This window comes from Loxodonta africana, chromosome 21 (assembly GCF_030014295.1).
Source record: "Loxodonta africana isolate mLoxAfr1 chromosome 21, mLoxAfr1.hap2, whole genome shotgun sequence".
In the NCBI taxonomy this organism is placed as follows: Eukaryota; Metazoa; Chordata; class Mammalia; order Proboscidea; family Elephantidae; genus Loxodonta; species Loxodonta africana.
In genome coordinates, this window is record NC_087362.1 from 59796360 (window position 1) to 59817720 (window position 21361).

Here is a 21361-nt window from a genome sequence, read left to right on the forward strand (position 1 = left end):
GCTCCTCTCGGCCCACTCTCCACAGTCTGCCCTGCTCTCCAGTCCTGGGGCAGGGGGTGGATCCCTTCCTGCCTGAGTGGAGGAGGCAGGAAACATCAGGTTCAGACTAGAGGCTGAGAGATCACCCACGTTTATTAGTTGAGCTTGGCTTCAAGTGTAGCAGGGCCACCCTTTGCACCCTTGGAAGTAACAAGAACACTGTGCAACATATGCAGCCCCTAGGGGCCTCCCGGATCCTGCTGAGGTAGTGGCTGGACCCAGCGGTCCTGCCTGATTGTCGTGGCAATGCCCATCCCCTGGACTCCTAGACCTGGGCTCATCCCTCACACAGGTCAGACCATGCCTGTCCATTCCCAAGGTCAGGCTAGCTCTACCTGGACCTGAGCCCAAAGTCCTGGGAAACCAGCATTTAAGGCGGATGTCCAGTTTATGGATGGGGAAGCTGAGGCTGGAGGCTGGGAGAGGATCGCCCAGAAGCCTCATGGCTGAGTCTTGGTTAGGCCTGGAGGGGGCTGCCGGGCTGGTCAGTGCTTGGACACCTCTCCCTCCCAGCCCTGGGAGGAAGACTTTCCATGGTTCAGCTGCTCTAGAAATGCTTGGTTTCTAAAACCAGTAACAAATTAGTAACAGTCTCTAAATACATACTTGGTTTCTTAAAAAAAGCAATAAATTAGTAAACTGGACCAGCCTGAGGGCTTCTGGTCCTGACATGTGTCATATGACATGGACATTTGACAGGTATCATGTTGTTGCATGCCACCGAGTCAATTTTGATTCATAGTGACCCTATAGGACAAAGTAGAACTGCCCCATAGGGTTTCCTAGGCTGTAATCAGTGTTTGTGGGAATCTTTATGAAAGCAGGCTGCCACATCTTTCTCCTGCAGAATAGCCTGTGGGCTCAAACCACCAACCTTTCAGTGAGCAGCCACGTGCTTAACCACTGAGCCATCAGGGCTCCTTAAATAGAATTGCTCCACAGGGTTTCCAAGGCTGTAATCTTTACAGAGGCAGACTGCCATATCTTTCTCCTGTGGAGTGGCTGATGGGTTTGAACTGGCAACCTTTCAGTTAACAGCCGAACATTTAACCACTGAGCCACCAGGGTTCCTTAAGTATACACCACCAATTGTGTGTCCTCCCATGTATGGTACTAGGACCTATGCCATTGGCCACACGTGTCATACATGTTCTGTGCTGTGTGCCACAAGTCCCATGTATTGCCACATATCAAGAGGTCATACTCTGCCACATGTGAGCCTCAGTGTCATGCATCACATTATGGCACCCCCATCATGCCACCTGTTCCCAGCTGGTAATACATGTCGACATGACATGGGACACTCCTTTGGCCATACAAGGCTCCTGGTCCCCAAAAAATGCCCCCTCTTGGGGCAGGTGGAGGGGCACCAAGCTGAGGGTCCTTCTGAGCCCTCTGCCCTGGTGCCTGGGAGTTGACATTACTTGGCTGTATCCCAAGGGTTTTGAGGGGGCCATCAAGTACTCTGAAGGGTCTGGGGCTTGTCTTCGAAGAAGGCGAAGTCCAGCCTAGGCTCCTGGCTCTGCAGACGCTGGGCCATGTCAGGAGGGATGGGGTTATTCCAGAGGCTGCAGGGCACAGAGACAGACACTCAGCACCAGGAGCCACTCACTCATCCTCTTGTCTCTGCCCTGTGTCCCATTTACAGATGAGTAGACTGAGGCCCAGGGGGGAGAAGCCGTGCCCGAGTTACTGGCAGAGGCAAGTATTAGGCCAGCATGGCTGCCTTAGGAAGATGGTGTCCCCCACGCCCACCTCGAGGCCTCTCCTACTCAGTCGTCTCCTCCTGGAGCTAATAATTTCAGCCAGGTTCATGTTAATATAACACACTTGTGCAAATAAGGAAAAAGCTCCCTTTCTTCAAGACACTTTATGTGCATCTGTTCAAAGTTGTCATAACAAAATGGTTTTGATAGAATAAGTCACTTTATTACCATTTGTTAGAAATCTATCGTGTCAACTATGTGAATGGTGCCCCCTTAGATACAATGCCTTTGTGCACTGCACAACCTATTCAACTGTACTTGGTGGTCCCAATTATAGCTACCATTTTAAGTGCTTACTATGTGCCAGGCATTGGGCTCCGTGCTTGTTATGGATTGAACTGTGTCCCCCTCAGATACGTGACATAAATCCTAACCTCTATGCCTGTGTTATAATCCCATTTGGGAATGGGTTGTCTTTGTTATGTTAATGAAACAGGATTAGTGCAGGGTGTATCTTCAGTGGATCTCTTTTAAGATACAAAATAGACTAAACACAAACTAGCAAGTAGAGTTGCAGGAAGAGAGATGCCAAGCCACAGGAAGATTCCCCAGGAACAAAAACTCAGAAGACACAAGGGCGTACTCCAGAACCAACAGAAAGAAAGCCTTTCCCTAGAGCTGGCACCCTGAATTTGGACTTCTAGCCTCCTAAATTGTGAGAAAATAAATTTCTGTTTGTTAAAGCCACCCATTTCTGGTATTTCTGTTATAGCAGCACTAGATAACTAAGACAGAATTTGGTACCAGAAGAGTGAGGTGCTGCCCTAACAGATACCTAAAGTGTGGAAGTGGTTCTGGAATTGGGTAATGGGTAGAGGCTGGAAGAATTTTAAGTTGCCTAATAGTAAAAGGTGCCTTGAAGAGACTGTTGGTACAATTATGGATGTCAAAGGCAATTCTGATGAAGAGCCCAGAAGGAAATGAGGAGAGCCATAGAGAAAGTCTCTATTGTTTAAGAGAATATGTATGGCACCAGCAACAGAGTGTTGCTAGAAAAGTGGACATTAAATGTATCTCTGGTGAGGCTTTAAAAGACAATGATGAACATGCAATTGGGCAATGGAGGAAGGGTGATGCTTTTTATGCAGTGGCAAAGAACTTGTCTGAATTATGTCAAAATGTTTGGTAGAAGGTAGAACTTGTAAAAGATGAACTTGGATATCTGGCTGATGATATTTCTAGATCTTAAAGGGGCTGCATAGTTTCTCCTTGCCACTTATAGTAAAATGTGAGAGGAAAGAGATGGACTTAAAAACGAACTGTGCAAAATGAAAACAGGACATGTGTCCTAGAAATTTCACCAAGGACATGGTTACACAATCTTCTGTTAAAGAGATTAAGCCTGTGACTGATGGATCCAACCAACTACTGTAACAGAAAACACATCAGCTTAGATTTAGGGGGTCAGAGACAGGAAAAAAGGAAAGAAAACTATTTGCCTCTTGGAATTCTACAGGCAGGAAATAGGCCAAAGAAGCTACATCTGTTGTCCTCTAAGACAAGAAAAAGACCATTCCTGAAGCAGCTCAGAGATCAGCAAACCATTGGAAGGAGCAAAGGAAGCAAGGCCTTTTCAGTTTCAAAGGGTGGGGCCTCAATTTTCTGGATCTCAAAGAGTGGGGCCACAGCCTCTTAGGTTTCAAAGAGTTGAATCTTTACCAACTCTATTCTGGAGTGTGGGGCTGTTTCCCAAAGCTGAGGGAGCAGGGCTGCCATGCCTGAGGGGCATAAGAACGGGGTCAAAGGGGTAGGGTTGCCACTTATATGGACTGGAGAATGGGGCCACCTAAAGCCAAGGGGGCCGAGTTGCCATCCCATGGGCCTGGAAGACTGAAGCCCAGGGCCAAGGGGCCTCTACTTAGAATCCAGGGGGTGTGGCCAGCACCCAGAGTCTGCAGGGTAGGGCCATTGCCCAGATGGTCTCAGGGAACAGAGGATTATTTTCAAGCCACGAGAGCTAATGTAAACTGTTCTGCTGGGTTTTAGACTTGCTTGGTGCCTGTTAATCCCTTCTTTCCCTCCAATTCCTCCCATTTGTAGTGGAAATGTCTACCTCTGTACCTGTTCCACCACTGTATTTTGGAAGAGATAACCTGTAGTCTAGATTTCACAGGTTCACAGATGAAGAGGAGTTTCACCCCAGGATGGAATATGCCTAATGTCTCACCCATATTTGGTTTAGATGATTCAGAAGATGAGATTTGGGACTTGGAGTTTATTTAAGACTTTTGGGATGATGTGATGGGGTGAATGTGTTTTGCATGTGGCAAGGACATGAATTTTTGGGGGCCAAAGGGTGAAATGTTATGGGTTGAACTGTGCCCCCCCCAAATATGTGTTGTAAATTCTAATGTCTATGCCTGTGTTATAATTCCATTTGGGAATGAGTGGTCTTTGTTGTGTTAATGAGATGGGATTAGTGTAGGGTGTATCTTGAGTCAATCTCTTTTGAGATACAAAAGTGATTAAACACAAGCTAGCAAGTAAAGCTGGGGGAAGAGAGATGCCAAGCCACACAAAGATTGCCCAGGAGCAGAGGCTCAGAAGAGACAAGGGCCTTCCCCTAGAGCCAACAGAGAGAAAAAGCCTTCCCCTAGAGCTGGCACCCTGAATTTGGACTTCTAGCCTCCTAAACTGTGAGGAAATAAATTCCTGTTTGTTAAAGCCACCCATTTATGGCATTTCTGTTATAGCAGCATTAGATAACTAAGACAGCACTTTATATGCTCTATACCCTCTGAGATAGGTACTATCATCATCCTCGTTTTACAGATGATGAAATTGAAGGTCAGAGAGGTTGAGCTACTGTTGCAAAGTTACACAGTTGGTAAATGGCAGAGTTGGGATTTGATCCAGGTCTGCCTGCTGCCAAATTCTTGTTGGAGTGGGCCAAGTCTCCTTTGCAAATCCTCATCTTAGGTCTTCCCTCCTCCTATGGGGAGTCCCTTTAGATTGTGGAGGTTGACATGGCAACCTGCCCACCATCCCTGCCCCCGCAAGCCCCTGTTACCGGATGACTTGGATGCCAGGCCCCTTGGCCAGCCCGTCAGCCAGGAGGCAGGCTCCATAGGCTGTGATCCAATTCTTCTCCAGGCTTCCCGGTGGATAATGGAGGCAGGGAAAGAAAAAGACTGGTATGAGGCTGGGGGAGAGGATTCTCTGTGTCCCTTCCCCAGGTCAAGATGGGGTGACACAGGCTCCCCCACTTCTCAGAGGACCCACTAGACAACAGTGGACTCATGGTAGGTGCAGCAGGAGGGCTGAAGCCTAGACCACAAGGAGAACTAAGCTTAGCAGGGGCTTGGAGATGGCCAGAGTGCACAACTCAAGGAATTCTTCCTGGGGGGCCCTCCCCAAGATGCGGGCCCGCATCAGCCCTCCCACCCCACTGGCTTCCCAGGATGCGCCCAGCATACTCCACTCTCTTCAGCCGACCCATTTTCGGCAGGACCTGGGCCAGCTCAGCAGCCGCCTCATCTTCAAGGAGATTCCAAGACAGCCTGCAGAGCAGGGGTTCCCAAGGTCAGTGGCAGGACAGTAGTGAGGGGTGGAGACAAGGCAATGGGGTGGGGGTGGGGAGGCCTGGGGGCCAACGGAGGGATGCTGTGCAGGTGCGAGAGGGGCTTCCTGATGGGGTGCTCGTGAGTCGTCTCCTGAAGACTTTCCAGGGAACAGATGGCTCCTTCCCTTCTCTCCCCCTTTCCCCAGCCAATCCTCCTTCAAGAACCCAGACATCTTAGCAGCTGGCTGTGTCCCTAGAGTCCCAAGCTTGGTCTGGAGTTCGGGACATGTGGTCCGCAGAAACAACACCATCAGCAAACTTTCACCAAGCACATGCCATCATCCCAATTTTTGCCACATTTGTACATCTCCTGTACTACTATTTTAATTTTATTTTTCTTTAAGTTGACTCCCTTTGCCCCACTTTTTTTTTAAGATATTAATCTTAGAAGGAAACATTTATCACTACTATCAGTGGAAACAGTGTGCTAACAACCCTAAATAGAAGAATACTCACAAGGATAAATACAATGTAAACAACAGTATGAACTTCTACCTGGAATCTAAGGAACTTCCTAAGGTACTTAGCCTGTGACCTGCTCCTGGTTTGTTAAAAAGGAAGAATCACCAGTATTAGGTGTTAAAGGGGAGTTAGCACCAATCTGAGACTTTCTCCTTGGTGTAGCGAGAAGGATGAAAACCTAACATCCCTGTGTAAACAAGGTGTCCTGTACTTTAGGAAATAGTATTTTCTTCCAGCCCTGGTTAGGGTCGCAGGCTAGTTCATAGCAGTCTAGTTAACCTCCGAGGCAGCACTGAGCAGTCCCAAGTTCTGAGCACCTTTGATTGCCAAGAGGGAGCCAGGCACAGCCAGAGGGAAGGTTTGCGGCCTGCTGGATTCAGCCTCTCTTTACTACAAAGACGTGGTTCATGAACCAGGCAAGGTGGTCTACCCAGTCACTTCCCAAAGGGAAGGTCAGGGACACAGAGACCCTAGGGGCTGTCTGGCTCACCTCCCCTCCCACCCACCCCACAGATGGGGGAACAGGTCAGGAGGGGCTAAATGGCTTTGTCCAACATGGTCCACAGCTCAGGTGTTCCAACTTCCTTAGAGGAGGCTTGGGCAAGAAAGATCTTCCCCATTTAGAGGTGGGGAAACTGGCCCAAGAGGAAGGGACCAGCCCCAGGCCACACCGTGAGCTGGGGCCAACATCCCAGATACCCCTCTTCCAGCTCAGGGCTTTCTAAGCACTCACAGGATTTCTTCCAGGGCTGGGCAGAGCACGAAGCTGGCAGCGAGGTGCTTGGCAGTCTGGTTGTCAATCTCACACGAAATCAGGCTGGGGACAGAGAAGGGGACTGAATGGAGAGCATCTGAGTCGGGGGCAGTACCCTGTTTCCTGCCCTGCAGTAAGGGCAGGAGGGACCCAAGCAGCAGGTCTAGGCAAGAATCTTAGGAAAGCGCCCCCTTTGTGCCGCTCTCTCCAGCCGCCTGAGACCCCTGTCACTTCAAAGCCTCTCCAAGTGTCAGGCTTAGTCAGACCAAGGTTGCCCACGCCCATCCCAAGATGAGGAGGTGCTGGGTCCCCAGGCTGTTAGAGAAGCTACTTACTCAATCTGCCTGAGCAGTGGGAGCCCCTTAGAGAACTGCGGGAGCCCTCCGGTCAGGCTGTTCTCTGCCAAGCTGCAGGGTGGGGGAGACACCAGTGAGGGGAAACCTGGGATGCTTGCTGGCTTGTCCCTCTGCCCAGTTTCTGTGGCCCCACTCACCTGATCTCTTCTATCTGTGGATGTCCGTTCAGGGCCCAGCCAAGGCTCAGTGCCCCCTCTGGGCCCAGGCGGCTGGAGGGCAGGCTGGGGTAAGAGGAGCGGGTGAGAAGAGTGTGGGGAACCACGTAAGTGGGGGCGTCCCTGATCCCCCACCCTCAGCCTTGTCTCAGACTTTACCATCCAGCTTTAGGCGGTCTCTGGGCAAAGCTAGCACAGGTGAGGGTAACTGACACCCAAGACCCCTCCCTGTCCACATAGGACCTGGGTGGGTGCCAAGGTCCCTGGCTTTGGGGCCTAAGGTCTCAAGTTCAAGGCTTGGTTCTTTCATGTTAACACATGAAGGGAAGCTCTCAACACCTCTCCTAGCCTTAGTGTCCTTGCCTGGAAAATGGAACAAATAGAAATTCTGGCCCCACAGGGCTGCTGTGAAGCTCAAATGAGACCATGGATATAAACTGTAAAGTACTGGGCCATGCTGCTTGATGCTTTTCTCTGGCACAGCCCTTTGCTGACATTCCTCATTCACCCTCCAAGACTGGCTCACAGACAGGCTGAGAGGAGACTGCTACATTTTACAAATGGAAAAACTGAGGCTCAGAAGGGGCAGGGGCTTGGCCAAGGACACGCAGGGAGTTGGTGGCAGTGCCAGGACAAGGCCAGGTCTCCTGACTTCCAGGCCAGCGCTCTTGTCTCTGGGAAAGGGGCAGCCATGCCCAGGACAGGCCACAGTTTGACCCAAGGCAGGGCCAGCTCAGTTGATGGAGGTTTTGACTTGGTGGGGTGCAGCTCTGTGTGCACCGTAATCAGGGGGACACTCACCGCAGGACCCTCAGCTGTAGGGGCAGACTGTGAGCCAGCACCTTGGCTGTGAGATCCCCTAGGGCATTGCACCCAAGCCTGGAAGAAGAGGGGGTGAGTAATGAGCCCTGGGCTAGCCGCTCAGGGCCCATGCCCTGTACCCATAGGGGAGAGGAGGGACATAGGGCCCGCAGGGCACAGGGGCAGAGGGCAGCCCAACCAGGCAGACACTCACCTCAGCTCCTCAAGGTGCCTGCAGAGGCTGAGAGACTCAGCCAACTGCACTCCCCCCGCCGGGCTGATGCCATTAGCTGAGAGGCTGAAGGAAGCATGGACATTAGATCCTTTGCCCCCCCACCCCTGCCACATCTGCTGGGACTGCCACCCCAGCTGCAGGGACCCTAAAAGACAAACCCCACTGCACCTTCACAGCCTGATGAGCCACCAAGGCCTGAGAGGAACAGGGTCTGGGCTGTTTAAGGTTCCACAGTCAGGATAGGGGCTGGGCCAGCAGGTTACCCAGCCCCACTGCCTGAACACTGGAGGCTGGGGGAGAGAGGAACTTCCCTGGCAGCCTAAGCCAGGGGGCAGGTGGGTCCAAGGACCCTGTGTGGCCAGTGTGGGCCCCCATTGATAAGGATGAGACTCACTCTAGCTTCCTGAGCTCAGGCAGCCTGGGCAGGACAGCAGCTAAGAGCTGGGCACCAGTGTCTCCAATCTGGTTGTGGCTCAAGCTTGGGGAGAGAACAGCAGGAGAATGAGGACCATCAGCCTGCCTTCCACTCCATCTTGCCCACACTCACAGGCCAAATGGAAAGTGTGTGGGTACATTGTGACGCCACCCCGCCACCACCCCCCAGCAAATACATGTTGAAATCCTGGCCTCTGCGCCTGTGATCCTGCTTGGAAACAAGGTTTTCTTTTTGTTATGTTAATGAGGTAATTCCAGTGGAGGGTGGGTTCTGAATCTAATCACTTATGAGTTGGTAAACGAGCCAGTTAGACACAGACACACGCATACGCATACGGGAGAAGACAGGCCCCACATGAGGATTATTTACCAGCCAAGGAACTGAGGAATGCCCGGGGTTACCGACATGCAAGGAATTGATCAGGTCGAGACCCTGATTTAGGCTTTTACCCCCAGAACTGTGAGAAAATCAATTCCTGTTCTTTTAGAGCCACCTATTTCCAGGGTTTGTGTTACAGCAGCAAGAGGTAACTAAGACAGCAGGGGAGGCTGAGGGCTAGAGAAAGGCCTCAGCTCTCACTGAGAGAGTCCCACCACTCTGTTTTAGTGGAAGACTACCAGTTCTTGTCCTCTGTGTGTAATGCTCTCCCTGAGGTTTGATCTAAATCCATCTTGCTACAACAGATACCTGCACATCCTACCTTGGGTCTCCCAAGGTTCCAGACCTGGGCTTTTGCACAGTCTGCAAGTGGGTGTGGAAGGGAAATGAGACCGAGAACAGTGCACTCAAGTTGGCCTTGCTTTTATCACCTTTCCCTCCCTCCACCCTGCCAAGGTTGTTTTGGGTTTGCAGGAGGGGTAGACAACTCACTCCAGTTCCTTCAAGCTGGTGACATCTCTGAGAGCTTCAGAAAGGTGGCGGCAGCCGACATCATCAATGCCATTCCTGCTCAGGCTGGAGAAGTGGGGAACAGGCCAAGGGGCTTGAGTCAGCAGCTTAGAGGTCTTTGCAGGGGCTGTGCTAAGAACTCTACAGTTTGCAAAGCCTTTTCCCATTCAGGAACTCAGGTGCCAGTCACAAAAATTTGGAGGGGGTAGAAGGGAGGAAAAAAAAAAAAATTTTTTTTTTTTTTTCCGAAAGAGGGAATGATGAGCAGGGAGAGAATGACTGTCCTCAGTGTCCAGGTGAGAAAACCGAGGCCTACAGAGGAGCTGTGACTGGCCAGGTAGAGACGAAAGCCCAGAGTCCCTGGCCTGCGAGCAGACCAATTCACTGAATGCCAAGGGCTGTCTCCATACTGTTCAGTTTGGCCAGGCTTGTACTGCAGCTTCCGTGCTGGGGATCTGTCAGGCCAGCCCAAAGGAATACCAGCTTCATATGAATGCCACAATTCCGGAAAATCATTTCTCCAGGGCTCACAGTGTTCTCATCTGTGCACATGGTAGGCTTTTCCTTAAACCCAGTTTATTGTCTTCTCTGTGCCCTGACCTTGCCCTGCCTCTGTGTGTGCAGAAAAACACAAAACAAAGCAAAAAAGTGGAGGCAAGCCGTCTTAGCCCCATGTTAAAGTATTTGTCTGAGGGTTCTTTTGTTTTTGCAAATCAAATTTTGAACTGCCTTTTAGTAAACTGATTTTAAGAGAAATGACCAAATGACCTGATCCTCTGGGATCTGCCCTCCCTCCAAGGCCCCCAGTCTCTGACCTCATTTCCTATCCACTCTGCTCGGCCAGAATAGGGGTAGGGGCTTGGATAAAAACAAAGCAATGCTTTGTGTCATTGCTTGACTTTGTTTTTAGCCATAATGTTTCATATTTTTAAAAATCATGTTAAAAAGAGAGCATAATATTCGTTTGTCAAAGTGGGCAGGGAGAAAATGCAAGGTCACCAGGTTTGAGTCCAGACCTTCAGAGACCTTCAAAATGTGGCCTGTGGCCCCCAGAATCAGAACCATCTGGGAGCTGCATAGCAGTGCAGAATCAAGGCAACCCAGACCTGCAGAACCAGAATTAGCACTTGATTCCTGTGCGTATAAAGGCTTGGACGAGAGTTATTCCAGGGCTTAGGACCAACCCCGTCAGGCCACTTTTGTAGCCAGGAGGAAGCTGGTGGCATTGAAAGGCAAGAACAGTGGACACCAACCTGGGAGGGCCCAGAGATGTCCCAGGGAGAGGAGGGCCCTCAGGGAGGTGCCCTGATGCTTCCCTGGGTGATAGTCCCAGAAGAGCCAAGACGACCACCCAGAAAAATGTGTCCTCCACTCATTCCCCTGAGGCCCCTTCGTTACTCACGTGAGGCTCTGCAGGAGGGCCATGTGGCTTAGTCCTTGAGTGAGCATATCCAGCGACCAGCTACCCTGCGGCAGGTGGCTGAGGCTAAAGGAAAGAAGGCCAGGTGAGGACCTAGGAATTCTGGGGTCGGGTCCCAGGTACATACTGAGGCCCGGTCCTATTTGGGGGCTCACAGTCTCTGTGGTTAACAATGCCTAAGTCCTCTAAGACAGTCACTTACATCCACACAGTATAAAAATTGTACAAAACAAAACTGCACTGGGAAATCCAAATGGCATCTCCCTGCATGAATTAGCAGTTCTATGTTCTGAATCAGAAACCCTGGTGGTTTAGAGCTATGTCTGGATCCAGACTAACAACCGTATACTGAGCATGTACTGTGGGCCAGGCACTGGGCTCAGGGCCATTTTCAAAGGTGGATCTATTATCATCGCCATTTTACAGATGAGGAATACTGAGACTCAGAGAGTTAGGAAACTTGCTCAAGGTCACACACAGAAAGTGGCAGCCTCAGGAACAGAACCCAAGGCTGGACACTCCCATTCCTGGGCCTTGGTCACGTGCTACTCATGAAATCACTCTCCTTAAGGTCCCCAGCCTAGGAGGAAGAGGGTGAGAATAACAATAATAGCTCTGTTCTGAGCACTTACCAGGTATTATCTCATTTAATCCTCACAACAACACCAGGAAGTGAGTTAAGATGGGACTAAAGTGCAGAGAAGTTTAGGAACTTGCCCAAGCTCACACATTAACAAGTAGAACCTAGAGGTGACCAGCTACCCTGGGCTTCCTAGAGCTGAGGGGCTTTTGAGGACACGGAAATTTCTAGCATTAAAACTGGGACAGTTGGCCACCATACCAACCCCAGTAGTGTGGCCTGTGACCAAGGTCCACACCCTAACCATCTTCCTGCAGTGGACAGGTGGAAGAAGGTGGACAGTACGTGGAGCTCCTGGCCTTGGCCCAGGCACACAGCTCGATATGTATTTGTCAAATGCATGGATGAGCCAATGAATGAATCACTGGGCTTCCAAATCCCCAAATACGAGCTTTCAAAAGGAAGGGAGGTTGAGCCAAGATACAGGCAGATAGGAGGAGACCAAAGAAACGGGCAGCTCAAAGAACAGGAGGGCCCCCTAGTCAAAGGTCTCCCTCTCTCCCCTCTCCTCCCCCACCAGAACTTCCCACCCAGGACAGGCAAATAGAGACAAAGTGGGGGGATTTCAGTGTTAAGGGGCAAAACCCCAAAAGATCGATATTTCGAACTGTATTAAAAACATATGTAGAAAAAAAATCTGGAGAGAAATTCACCCTACTGTTCCTGGAAGTTTTCTCGGGGCTGGGTGGGTCTCATCACCCAGGGATTTCACGTCCCTTGTTAAATATTTCTGTAATGATGGAACTTTGTATAACCAATGTGTATCCCTGGTCATCAGAAACACTTAAAGATTAAAAGCAGAAAATGCCCGGTCAATGTGTTTGCCCAGATACTTGTTTCAACAGGGGTCTGTGCAGGATGGAGGCCTGGGCTATTTCTGGTGGGCTGGGCTATTTCTGGTATTTCTAAGATTTTGGTGACTCTAAATTATGGGTGAGGATAAAAGTTGCTGGTTACTAAGGAAACAATTGTAGGCAAAAGGCACAAGCAGGGGACATCTGTGAGTTTTTTTTCTGCCAGCGTTTGTGTCCCCTTTTTCTGTTAATAAAAACAAACCAGTTGCCATCGAGCCAATTCTGACTCCTGGTGACCCCAGCTGTGTCAGAGTAAAACCGTGCTCCCTGGGGCTTCCAACGGCTGATATTTTGGAAGTAGATCACCAGGCCTTTTTTACCAAGGTGCCTCTGGGTGGGCTTCAGCCTCTGACCTTTCAGTTAGCAGCTGAGTGCATTAATTCCTCGTACCACCCTGGCACTCCTCTTCTGTTAATGGCACCCTGAAAAATTGCCTCAGTAAATCCAGACTATTGAGTGAGCACAAGACTCAGGTCTGGCCGATCGGAAGATGCTGTCCTCAGAGCCACAATGATTGGTTTCAGGATTAACACATGACCCCAGCTACTCCAGTGAGATTCAGTCTAGGGTCTTTTGTTATAAGTGCCAGAGAAAGGCGCTCCCTTTCCACTGAGATGGTAGAAAGTAAGCCTGCTGCTACAGGGAGTGCCTGCCTGAGAGTGAAGACTAGATTACTTAGATAGACAGTAAAAATAAAAAAAAACAAAACAAAAACCTCATTGCCATTGAGTCAATTCCAACTCACAGCGACCCTGTAGGGCAGAGGAGAACCGCCTCACTGGGTTTTCCAAGGAGCAGCTGGTAGATTTGAACTACCGACCTTTTGGTTAGCAGCCGAGCTCTTAACCACTGTGCCACAATGGCTCAGTCTAGAGTATAGAGTAGGGCCTGACAAATGTTGAGCCCCTTGATCCAACTATGCCTGAAGTCAGTTCCTTTGTAATTTTCCATGACACAAGCCAATAAATTCCTGACGTGGGCCAGTTTGAGTGGAGTATTCTCTTTCCTGAGACCAAGCATCTTGCTGGCCATCAGAGCCAGGTAAGGAAGTAACAGGCCTTGAGAGGGCATTCAGCTCACCTGGGTCCATCCAGGGACTGGACAACCTGTGTTCATAAGAGGTGAAAGTTCCTAGGCTCCCTCCACACTGTCCTGCCCCCACCATCACCACCATCACCACCACTTACTCAAGCTTCTTCAGCCTGCACTTCTCCTCAAGGGTCCCCATCAGCTCCTCGTTGAACTGATTGTTAGACAAGCTGGAGGGGACCAAGTACAAGAAGAGGGTTAGATGAGCTTGCCCAGCCCCTGGAGCTGAGCTGTCTCATCAGGCCCCACTCAGCTCCCCAGGAGGCCGCCTCTGGGTCTACAGATCCTGGACCACCCTTTCTGTCCAGGCTCCATGGGAACATTCCTGGCCCCAAGGGTCAGGCTCGGGGTCCTTGCAGGAGGAGGGGCAGGGCAGTCACAGGCGAGCCAGCCCCTGGGTCCTGGAATGAGGGCTGTAAAAGCAGAAGCTGGGACGAGGATAACACGCATGCAGGCACACAACTATTCCTTCCACCCCTTAGCCCTCTCTGTGCCTCAGCACACATAGGTGCCCTAGGCAGAGCAAGGGTTATGAGTGCCATGTTGCAGATGAGGGGATCAAAGCCCAAAGATTTGTTCCTTGCCCAGGGTCACTCTATGAGTCAGTGGCAAAGCTGGGACCAAGAATACAGGGCTCAGCCCTCCCCAGGCCACACCCAGATTTGTTGGACTTGAGCAGGAAGAAAACAGGCTGAAGTCCCACTGTCCACCTTACCCAAAGGCCAACTGCCCTCTCCACCCCTTGCCCAGAGGCTGGACCACCCCACCCCTGACCTCTTAACCCTGTGACTCACTCCAGCTCTTCTAGGTTGTGACAGTGGCTCAGGCCAGATGCCAGGTGGGCAAGGCCCTCGATGCTCATACAGCTGGAGGTAAGCCTGGTGGAGTCAAAGGACAGCAGGTCAGGAAAGAGCTCTGAATGCTGGCAGCAGAGGGCAAGGACACAGGGCAGGGGTGTGGCTCCTGAGGGGTACTGGGCAGGGGACCTCCTTCCCTCCATAAATCTCTCCCAACATGAAATCTTTAGGTCAAGATATAGGTTGGAGGCAGGAGCAAGGACAAGTTGAACATTTCCCTAAAACCACAATCATTCAGGTTGAAGCTTCACAGTTTATGCCATGATTGAGGATTACGATACTGTCATTTAACTTATCACAAACAGAGGATAAATAAAAAGAATTACAATGAAAACAAACTGTTTTTAAAGGCTAGCTAGTTACTGTTGTTTGCCACAAGTTCCGCATCTTTATTTTTAAAAAAATAGCAAAATAGCAAGTATTGGAGAGGCGTTAAAGATATATTGGCACCAAAAGTCTTTCTTCTTTTTTTCTTTTTTTTGCAGAAGACACTCTTCTTGATGTAATCAGTTGGATTGAAGGAGAATTCAAAGTTAGAAAAGCTTCATTTTGCAACCATTATACTGAAAATGGATTCAGGCAAGAATCATTACTGGTTGCTAAAATTCCTTGGTGAAAGTTTCAGAGGATCAGAATATTTACATAGTCTCAAACTATTGCCCCACAAGATACTTTTTAAATATAAAGGGGAAAACAGTAATTTTTTTGCAAGGGAAGAAACCTGGCAGGCAGTCCATTAACCAGGTGATCACAGGTAACATCCCCAGCAGTGGGACAAACAGATACCATGTGCCTCAAGTGAGAAGGACACAACATCGCTTCTGTGATAGTCTTGCTCCAAATGCAGATCCTAAGTCTAAGCATGAGGAGACATCAGACAAACCCAAGTTGAAGGACATTCTACAGAATAACTGACTTGTACACATCAGTACCAAGGTCATCAGAGACAAAGAAAGGCTGAGGAATGGTTCCAGATTGGAGGGGACTAAAGAGATGCGTTATGAGGAGGGACCAGTCCCTGGAGAAGGACATCATGCTTGGCAAAGCAGAGGGTAAGCAAAAAAAAGAGGAAGACCCTCAATGAGATGGATTGACACAGTGGCTGCAATAATGGGTTCAAACATAGCAATGATTGGGAGGATGGTGCAGGGCCAGGCAGTGTTTCGTATAGGGTCACTACGAGTTGAAACCGACTTGACAGCATCTAACAACAACAAAAACAAAGGGACTTGGCATCTGAATGCAGTGTGGGATCTGGGACTAATCCAGATGGGAAAACATAATGCAATAAATAACATCACCTGGGATCGACTCAACGGTAGTGGGTTTGGGTTGTTTTTTTTTTTTGGGACAATTGGTGAAAGTGGAATACGATCTGATCTGTAGTTTAGATAACAGTAGTGTATCGGTGTTAAATTTCCTGAATTTGACAATTTTACTAGATTAAGGAAGAGAATGTCCTCATTCTTAGGAAATATACTGAACTATCGAGGAATAAGGGGCAGGATGTACACAATTTACTTTCAAATGGTTCAGAAAAAAATGAAGGGAAATAAGAGAGAGTGAGGAGCAAGGGGAGGAGGGAGGAAGGGAAGAAAGAGAGAATGGTAAAGCCATTGTGCAAACATATTGACAAAGGGTGAATCTGGGTGAATGGTATATGGACATTCTTTGCATTCTTCTTCCACTTTTTCTATTAGTTTGCAATTATTCCAAAATAAAAAGTAAAAATAATAAAGGGGGAGAGAACAAAGAAGAAAGGAAGAGCATTGAAAAAGGAGTAATCTTCTTGCCACGTGACTCAGTGTTACTAAGGCCTAATAACATCTCTAGAAGCACTGTGGCCAGCCCACAGGGCGGAGACCCAGAATGCCTCTGAGGCCAGGGCTCGGGGATAATGGCTGAGCAGCAAGGGGGCATGAGTCTTGTCTGCTTACCGGAATTTCTTCAGCTCAGAGAGGGACAGCAGGAGGCTCTGCAGCAGCAGAGAACTGGCATCACAGAGGTTAACCTGGGACAAGCTGGAAAGGGCCAAACATATTCCAGAGGATTGTAGGTCTGGACGCCTTTCAGGGTCATAACATACAGACTGGGAGGCCCAGAGAGAGGGAAGGACCATCCAGGAGCTCCCAGTGGTGCAGGGCTCCCTGCGCTCCCCTGGGTCCCTTCCCCTACTGCTCAAGTGTGATTTTCTCCTGCACAGGGAAGCCAGAGTGCCAGAGTCTAGTATGCTCCCCCACGCCCTCCACCAGCCTCACCTAGCAGGATCTCCATCCCCATCCTGACCAATCAGGGAGCTCAAGGCGCCAGACCTGGGGCAGAGGGCCAGGCACAGAGACAGTGGCTCAGGGTGCTCACCTGAGCTGCCGCAGCCTGGTGCATGTCTCCATCAACTGCCTGATGAGAAGGCTGTGGTGGGTCTCAAGGTCACAGTGAGCCAGCCTGGGGCAGACAGGAGGTGACAGTTCTGAACACCAGTGACTCAGTCCCTGACAACAAGGAGCTCATGGTGTTAAAAAAAAAAAAAACAAACCCGTTGCCATCGAATTGATTTCCACTCATAGGGACCCTATAGGACAGAGTAGAACTGCTCCATCGAGTTTCCAAGGAGTGCCTGGTGGATTTGAACTGCCGACCTTTTGGTTAGCAGCTGTAGCACTTAACCACTACCCCACCAGAATTTCCGCTGATGATGTGGGGGTAAACAAATATTAATGAAATAAAGCCCCATAATTTGCTCTTCAATTGTGAGAAGTGTTTAGAGGAGGGGTCCAGGTGGGGCAGCTGGTATGGCTGTGAAGGTTGTTCACTGCATAAGGGCACCCATCTGAGGAGATGAGTTGGGACTGAGATCTAGCAACACTGTTTCCCAAAACATATACCTACAGGGCTTCATCCGTCCACTTATTCTAATTTCCAAAAATGTGCTATTGGACTAGAGATGCTATGAATTCAAGCATCTGTAAGAGTGATAACAGGAGGGCTTGACTCCACCCTGGAGCTCTGGGGCTCAGGAGGGGCCATCCTGAGGTGGTGGCATTTAAGCTGAGACCTGAAGGATGAGTGGGAATTAGCCAGATGAAGAAGGAGGAAGGGGTGCGGGAAGAGAGAACATTCTGGTCAGAGGGAACAGCCTGTGCAAAGGCCCTGAGTTCAAAGGGAACAAAGTGATGTTTGAAGAGCTACAATCCAAGGAGTGGGGGAATGGCCGGAGGAGAGACTGGGGTTTGGGGTAGGATGGAGAGCATGGAGAGACAGGTTGGGTGAGACCTCATAGGCCATGCAGAAACTTGGGACATCAAAGGACTCTGAGCAGGGGTGTGAGAAATGTTGGTCAGAAGTGGCTGTGTCCCTACCCGAGCCATTCCCTTGGGCTCCCAGGAGCTGAGTCCCACCTGAGGGCCACGGCCTCTGGGTTCTCCTCCTGACGGGGAAATTCCAGCTGGACACAGAGCTGCTTCTGGGTCTCAGAAATGCTGGGGAGGAAAGGGGTACCAGGGTGAGGCCTGTAGAAGCTTTTCCTCACAGGCTGAGCTAGTGTGGGGCTGCCCAGCCTCCTGACTCTGAGCTTCCAGAACTAGACCTGGGTCCCCCCTCCCCTGCTAGTGTCCAGCTTGGGGGAGAGAAAGCAGATGCTCCCCTGGGTCGCATACACCAAAAGTGGTGCCTTTTCGACCATTTTAAGTTAATAAATGAATGAGGCTTTTTGGACCACAATGGGGAGTTACTAAATGGATCCAAAGGAAGTTCCAGAATTTACTGAGGGAGGGGCTCAGGGGCCCAAATGTGGTTGGAAGCCTGGCAAGCCTGCATTTGCATTTTGAGCTCATGGCCTTTATTTGAATATTATGTTTATGGGGTGAGGGTGGTGGTCTTTGGGGAAGGGGCTGAGGGTCATGCTGGAGTGGTGGCTAAAGTACTCTCAAGCCATTCCTTGGTCACTTGTGAAAGAGAGAGGGTAGAAGCAAGAGGCAGGCTGTTCTGCTAACGACAGCACATCTGAGGTCTTCCCAAGCTTTAGTGATTACGATCCTCACTCAGCCCCACTATGTGGGGGTGACCATGCGCTGTTTATAGACCAGGAGGCTAAGACCAGAGCAGCTCAGTAATGGGCTCAGGCCACCAAGTGGCTCAGTTGGGATCTGAAAATAGGTTGGTGACATGCCAAAGCCTTTGCTCTTAGCCACTCCATGTCATTCTCTTACCCTGGTCACAAAGCCACAGACAGCCTGGACCCCCCGTGGTATCCTCCTGGGATAGGACAACCCTTTGTCTGGAATCTCAGGCTGTGATCCTTACTCTGGCGCTGTAGCCTGACCGCTGCACAAGTCCCAACAAGCATTCTTTGCCCTCTCACGTGTGCCCAGGAGCTATCTTGGGGACACAGCTGCTACCCCACAGAACAAGGGACCAACATCTAGACGAGGGAAGGTCCCCAGGGTCATGAAAAGATGAAGAATTCCGAGAACAACTCCTTCCTGGACTTACCTTATTTCGGTGACGTTGCCTGAGGCCTGGGCGCTGGCTCTTAGCAGTTCAAGCACCCCGACTCTGCCCACCCACAGCTCCTCCACCCTGTCATGGAAGCAGACAGAGACAGAGTCTCCAAGGGTGGGCAGTGCCTAACCAGCAGGGGTGAGGGCAGGGCAGGGGTAGGGGAGCAAGGAGGAGGGTCAAAGGGGGCCTAGAGGCTTTTAATTTTTTGCTGATTTTAAAACTATAAAATTACACAACCAGGCATAAGCATAAAAAAGAAAATTAACACCATCCTTATTCTAACAATTATTATTTTAAGAATCCAAAGAGAAAATATTAATTTTTAAAACAATATTTTTAGACTTCAGAAAAGGTCCATGTAGTATTACATTACAAAGATAAGTAAACAGAACTTATATTAAGCATAGCCCAATTTCATTAAAAGAAAAGAAAAAAATATATATGCCAAGAAGGAGAGAGGGAGAAAGATGAGGAAACTATGTTAAAGGTTAACTGAGGTTGTTTTCGTAGTAGAATGCTCACGGGTGATTTTTATTTTATTTCTTTACTTTTCTATATTTTCTAAGCTTTCTACAATGTGTGTATACACTTTTATAAGCAGGGAAAAACAGAGTCATTGAAAATACTCCTGGTTTTTAAGTTACGTGGACTTTTTTTAAAGCACTATTTTCTTTTTTATGTTCTTCTGAGTTTTCCACAAATTTCTATAAGTACATATATATATATACACTCACATACATATACATATGCATGTGTGTGTACATATATATATACACACATTTTTTTTTTTGAGAGTAAGAGAAGTTTTATTTTAAAATGTTCTCCTGGGGAACAACCAGATCACATGTGCCTCTTCACGGGTTGTGGCAAGAAGTAAATTTTCTTGCCACAAATATGTAAATGAAAGCACATGGAGCCTTCCGATCTAACTTCTGATATAACTTTCAGTTTACAGGAAAGTGGAGGGTTAGAGGAACAAGCTCTGTGACAACAGGGGGCAAGCAGACCTGGCCAAAGGAAGGGACAGTCCACAGAACACTGCTGCTGTTGTCAGCAGGACACTGACATGAATTGGGAAAGGGGTGACACGGATCCAAAGAGTCACTGTCCCCTGCAAATGTGGCTCTTTGCCTGGCTCCTGGACCTAAAAACCAGCTGTCCCGACTGAGGGACATTTCAGTAGAAATCGCTACCGATTCTCTTAGACATCCTAACTGAGGTTATATGTAGAAAATGACTTTTTTTTTTAGCAATTTATGTTGAAATATTTAGGAGTCAAACAGCATGATGTCTGTAACTTATTTCAGAACACATCTGCCAAAAATATGAAGTAAATATGGAAAAGTATTAATAATTGTTAGATCTAGGTGATGGGAATCTGAGTTTTAAAAATTATTTTCTTTATTTTGGGGTAGCTTCTCTGAATGTGATATTTATCTGAATGTTTGAAAATCTTCATAAAGAATAAACAGGATCATGTTACTTTTGTCCTCAGTTGAGCAGTCTTGAAAGTTCGTTTTTTTCTTCAGTCTCAAAGCACAGGCCCTACCCCAGGGAGGAATGACTTCTCCGTATGTCTTGGGGAGGTTCTGGGACAGAGGGGCAGGGTCTGCTCTGGGTCCAGGTGGCAGGAAATGGCCAGGGCCATGACCCTGGCTGGACCCTTACTCCAGTGCCCGCTCCTGCCCCCTATTCACACCACACCCCACTTTCTGGGGCAGGGAAGGGGAGGAGGAAGAAGATACCTGATGCCCAGCAGCCCTGTTGGCCGCTTCACTAGGCTCAGGAGGATGGTCAGCTGCTCCAAGCCCAGGCCACACCGGGTCAGTCTGAGGACAGAGATCAGTAACTGAGGTGGTTCTAGCAGGGTGTCCCCACCCCTCGGCTGTCCCCACAGGCTGGGCCTGGTCACTCACGTGAGCTCCGTCAGCTGGAGGGCCTGGTTCAGGCCAGTGGCCAGTCTGGGCACATGTTCTGACAGGAAGCTGCATTCACTCAGCCTGAGGGCAGAGAGCAAGGGCAAGCCCTGTGAGGCCTGTGGGGGCAGCAGCTCTGGCTTCCTCCAAGTCCTCCAAGGCCTACAGGGGGAGCCCTCACTAAGTGCAAAGGCCTGGACTGGTATCTAAGAAGAGGCCTAAGATGTGCCTTCCTGTCTAGGAGCTTTCTGTCTCTCTGAGGAGACCATATCCCCCTAAGGCAGCATGAGGAGTAAGATACTCACTGAGCCTGGTTATGTGCCAGGCTTGTGCCAGTCTCTCGGTGCACAGAAGTGAACAAGACTGGGTGCCTGCCTTACATGCAGCATCTCACTTAATTCTCACAGTGTCACTTACAGATGGGGACACTGACTAACCCCAGGTCACACAGCTGGTAAGAAGGGTGGAATCTGGTTTCAATCCAGGTCACCTGGACTCCAGACACCAAACCCTTAACCACTACCCCACTGTGCCCAGTATTGCTTTACTAGAGGCTACCTCAAGAAGGACAGACAGCCTGAGGATCTCAGCTATAGCCCTGCCCTCCAGGCACCCCCAGACTGCTGTCTCACTC

At 49.5% G+C, this 21361-nt stretch overlaps 1 protein-coding gene across 12 annotated transcripts in view; it reads right to left on the reverse strand.

Moving 5' to 3' along the window:
- Positions 1-383: 383 nt before the first annotated feature.
- NLRC5 (NLR family CARD domain containing 5) overlaps positions 384-21361 on the reverse strand; it is a 91833-nt gene continuing 70855 nt past the window's right edge. For 8 of the 12 annotated variants that reach the window (XM_023555574.2, XM_064274003.1, XM_023555575.2 and 5 more), the window contains 19 exons: positions 20728-20811; positions 20557-20640; positions 18803-18889; positions 17671-17790; positions 16673-16756; positions 16252-16335; positions 14252-14335; positions 13556-13627; positions 10857-10940; positions 9437-9520; positions 8525-8608; positions 8110-8193; positions 7896-7973; positions 7077-7160; positions 6919-6990; positions 6563-6646; positions 5222-5305; positions 4816-4899; positions 384-1607 (listed from right to left, as the gene is read on the reverse strand). In XM_023555574.2, coding sequence (XP_023411342.2) covers positions 1496-1607; positions 4816-4899; positions 5222-5305; positions 6563-6646; positions 6919-6990; positions 7077-7160; positions 7896-7973; positions 8110-8193; positions 8525-8608; positions 9437-9520; positions 10857-10940; positions 13556-13627; positions 14252-14335; positions 16252-16335; positions 16673-16756; positions 17671-17790; positions 18803-18889; positions 20557-20640; positions 20728-20811 — 1633 coding nt within the window. In that variant the 3' untranslated portion in view covers positions 384-1495. The other 4 variants (XM_064274005.1, XM_003416356.3, XM_023555573.2 and 1 more) reach the window with 2 other exon arrangements.